The sequence below is a fragment of the Pholcus phalangioides genome, unplaced genomic scaffold (genome assembly GCF_987345545.1).
Source record: "Pholcus phalangioides strain wild (caught in Gottingen) unplaced genomic scaffold, Ppha-v1.0 ptg000024l_1, whole genome shotgun sequence".
In the NCBI taxonomy this organism is placed as follows: Eukaryota; Metazoa; Arthropoda; class Arachnida; order Araneae; family Pholcidae; genus Pholcus; species Pholcus phalangioides.
This window is the reverse complement of record NW_028301616.1, coordinates 2,754,468-2,756,484: the sequence shown is the minus strand read 5'-3', so window position 1 is coordinate 2,756,484 and position 2,017 is coordinate 2,754,468. Positions and strand designations below refer to the sequence as shown.

Here is a 2,017-nt window from a genome sequence, read left to right as displayed (position 1 = left end):
GGTACTTCATGAATTACATGTTTTTTTGCTCTATTATTGTAAAATTCGCTTCTTCAGTAAGCTGGTGCTTTCACATGTCCCTTTCCATAGCACTCTGATGAAGTGGGACGAAATAAAAAAGATATGTTGTGAAGAGGAAAAGGGGGTGGGGGGTTGGGCGGCAGGGCCTCCCTAGTATATTATATTTACGGGACTGCAAATTTGAATCAATAAAATTAGATGAATAGGGATAGTGCAGCAAAACCCATAAGTATGCCTCTGTCCACAACCTAAGGGTTAAACAGTAAAAAAATACTTTATTTATATGGGACACATGTATTATAATGCCTTGCATCTCATCAGCTGAAGAAGTTTAATTTGTTCAAGGAATACACATATTTCAATGTCTTTTTCTTTCAGACACACATGATTCAAGTTGTTCCCAAGAGATATTGTGGAATAATGCGTGCAGAGAAAATAACAAAAACAAAAGGTATACAAAAAGTGTATGTGTGTATACAAGTTACAAATTCATTCCCCATCTACGCCAATTTATAAAAAAGTTCCTAAAAATTATTTAAATTTCTTCTCTTCAACATTTATCTTCCATATTCCCATCTGATATCTAAGCCAGATCAATAGCAGATCTTTCCCCATCTGGATCCAACTCCAAAACGGGACCAACTTTGATCCTTCGATTTCAGTCCAGTTGACGGCAACTTCACTGACTCTCATGCCTAGTTGGCTGGCAATGTAAAGCAATTCGACGTCGAATGCCCATCTCTCGATGTGTAGGGCAGCGAACAACTTGCGGGCAGATTGTCTAGTGAACAGTTTGAAACCACATTGGGTATCTCGAACATCTCTAACACCGAACAGCCACACCAGGGTGTGGAAACCGCGCATCAGGAAAGTGCGAAACGCCGAGCGAGTGGCGATAGCATCTTTCTCGAGGTGTGCCCTGGATCCCACCACGACGCAGTCTTCGGTGGCCCCGTGCTGTTCGAGGATGCCCCTCATCTCCACCTCCAGCTTCTCGATGTCGCCGAACTTGGTGGCACCATCGGCGTCGGCGAACAGCAACCACTTGCCGCGCGCGCTCAACATGCCGAGGCGGACCGCGCCGCCCTTGCCGCGGTTCTCTATCAGCGACAGGACCCGCAACTTGTCGCATCCGAGCCGCTTGGTGTACTCGTGGCCCACGTCGGTGGTGCGGTCGGAGCTGCCGTCGCTAACCAGGATGATCTCGTAGGAATAATCCGGCAGGGACAGGGTTCTGGCCTCCAGGAAGTCCACGCACTCGTCCAACATGCTGGGAAGTCGCTCCTCCTCGTTGTAGGCCGGAATTATCACTGAGAGGTCTATCGACGGATCTTCGTACAGCGACGGGAAAGCGACCGGTGACGGGGCTTCGTCGCCGTCGCACTTCACGTCTAGAAAGTATTTCTCTTCCTCGTGGCGGCCTATCGGAGCCCTCCTCCGGTTGAATTTCACGTATAAATACAAGAATAATAACACGCCCACCATCTGCAGAGAGACGGAGAGGCAAATTTTGGTGTCGGAATCCATCATTTCAAAGTTTGTTTACACCAGAGGTAACCATACGATACAATACAATAATTATACAGGGCTTTCGGCTACTACGACCATGGAGGTAACCATGACGTGGCCGCCATCTTCTACTGCGTCTTCGTTTATACAGAACTTTGTGTGTCTATGGATCCTCTTATGCGTGGACAGTATCAGATTTGCTGACCATATTCAATCTTGGAAAATACGGTAAACACAGGATTACCAGATTCAGAAACAGGAAGAAGGACGCCTGCGCACGCTCTTCTAATTTTTCAACAGATGGTGCCACTATAAAAAAAAAAACAACCCGCTATAGCTCAACTAAACCACTGTCTTTTTACCAAAGCCGCTTGAAAGGTATGCTCTCTTAATGCAGCTTTGCTTTTTACTCTTCTGAATAGAAAAGCAGTACCAAAGCTGGTTAAAGAGTGAAACTAGCACTGCTTTGAGCAGTACCACCTCAAGT

The 2,017-nt window shown here is 46.2% G+C and overlaps 1 protein-coding gene across 1 annotated transcript; it reads right to left on the bottom strand.

The window, feature by feature from the left end:
• Positions 1–276: 276 nt before the first annotated feature.
• Positions 277–1,656, bottom strand: wol (Dolichyl-phosphate beta-glucosyltransferase wollknaeuel). The gene has a single exon (XM_089251062.1). It carries the CDS (start codon positions 1,549–1,551, stop codon positions 553–555), a length of 999 nt encoding a protein of 332 aa, XP_089107188.1. The 5' UTR covers positions 1,552–1,656; the 3' UTR covers positions 277–552.
• Positions 1,657–2,017: the final 361 nt, after the last annotated feature.

What these genes read in the sequence shown, in the direction of transcription:
- wol (XM_089251062.1), bottom strand. Translation starts at nt 1,551, where the DNA reads ATGATGGATTCCGACACCAAAATTTGCCTCTCCGTCTCTCTGCAGATG.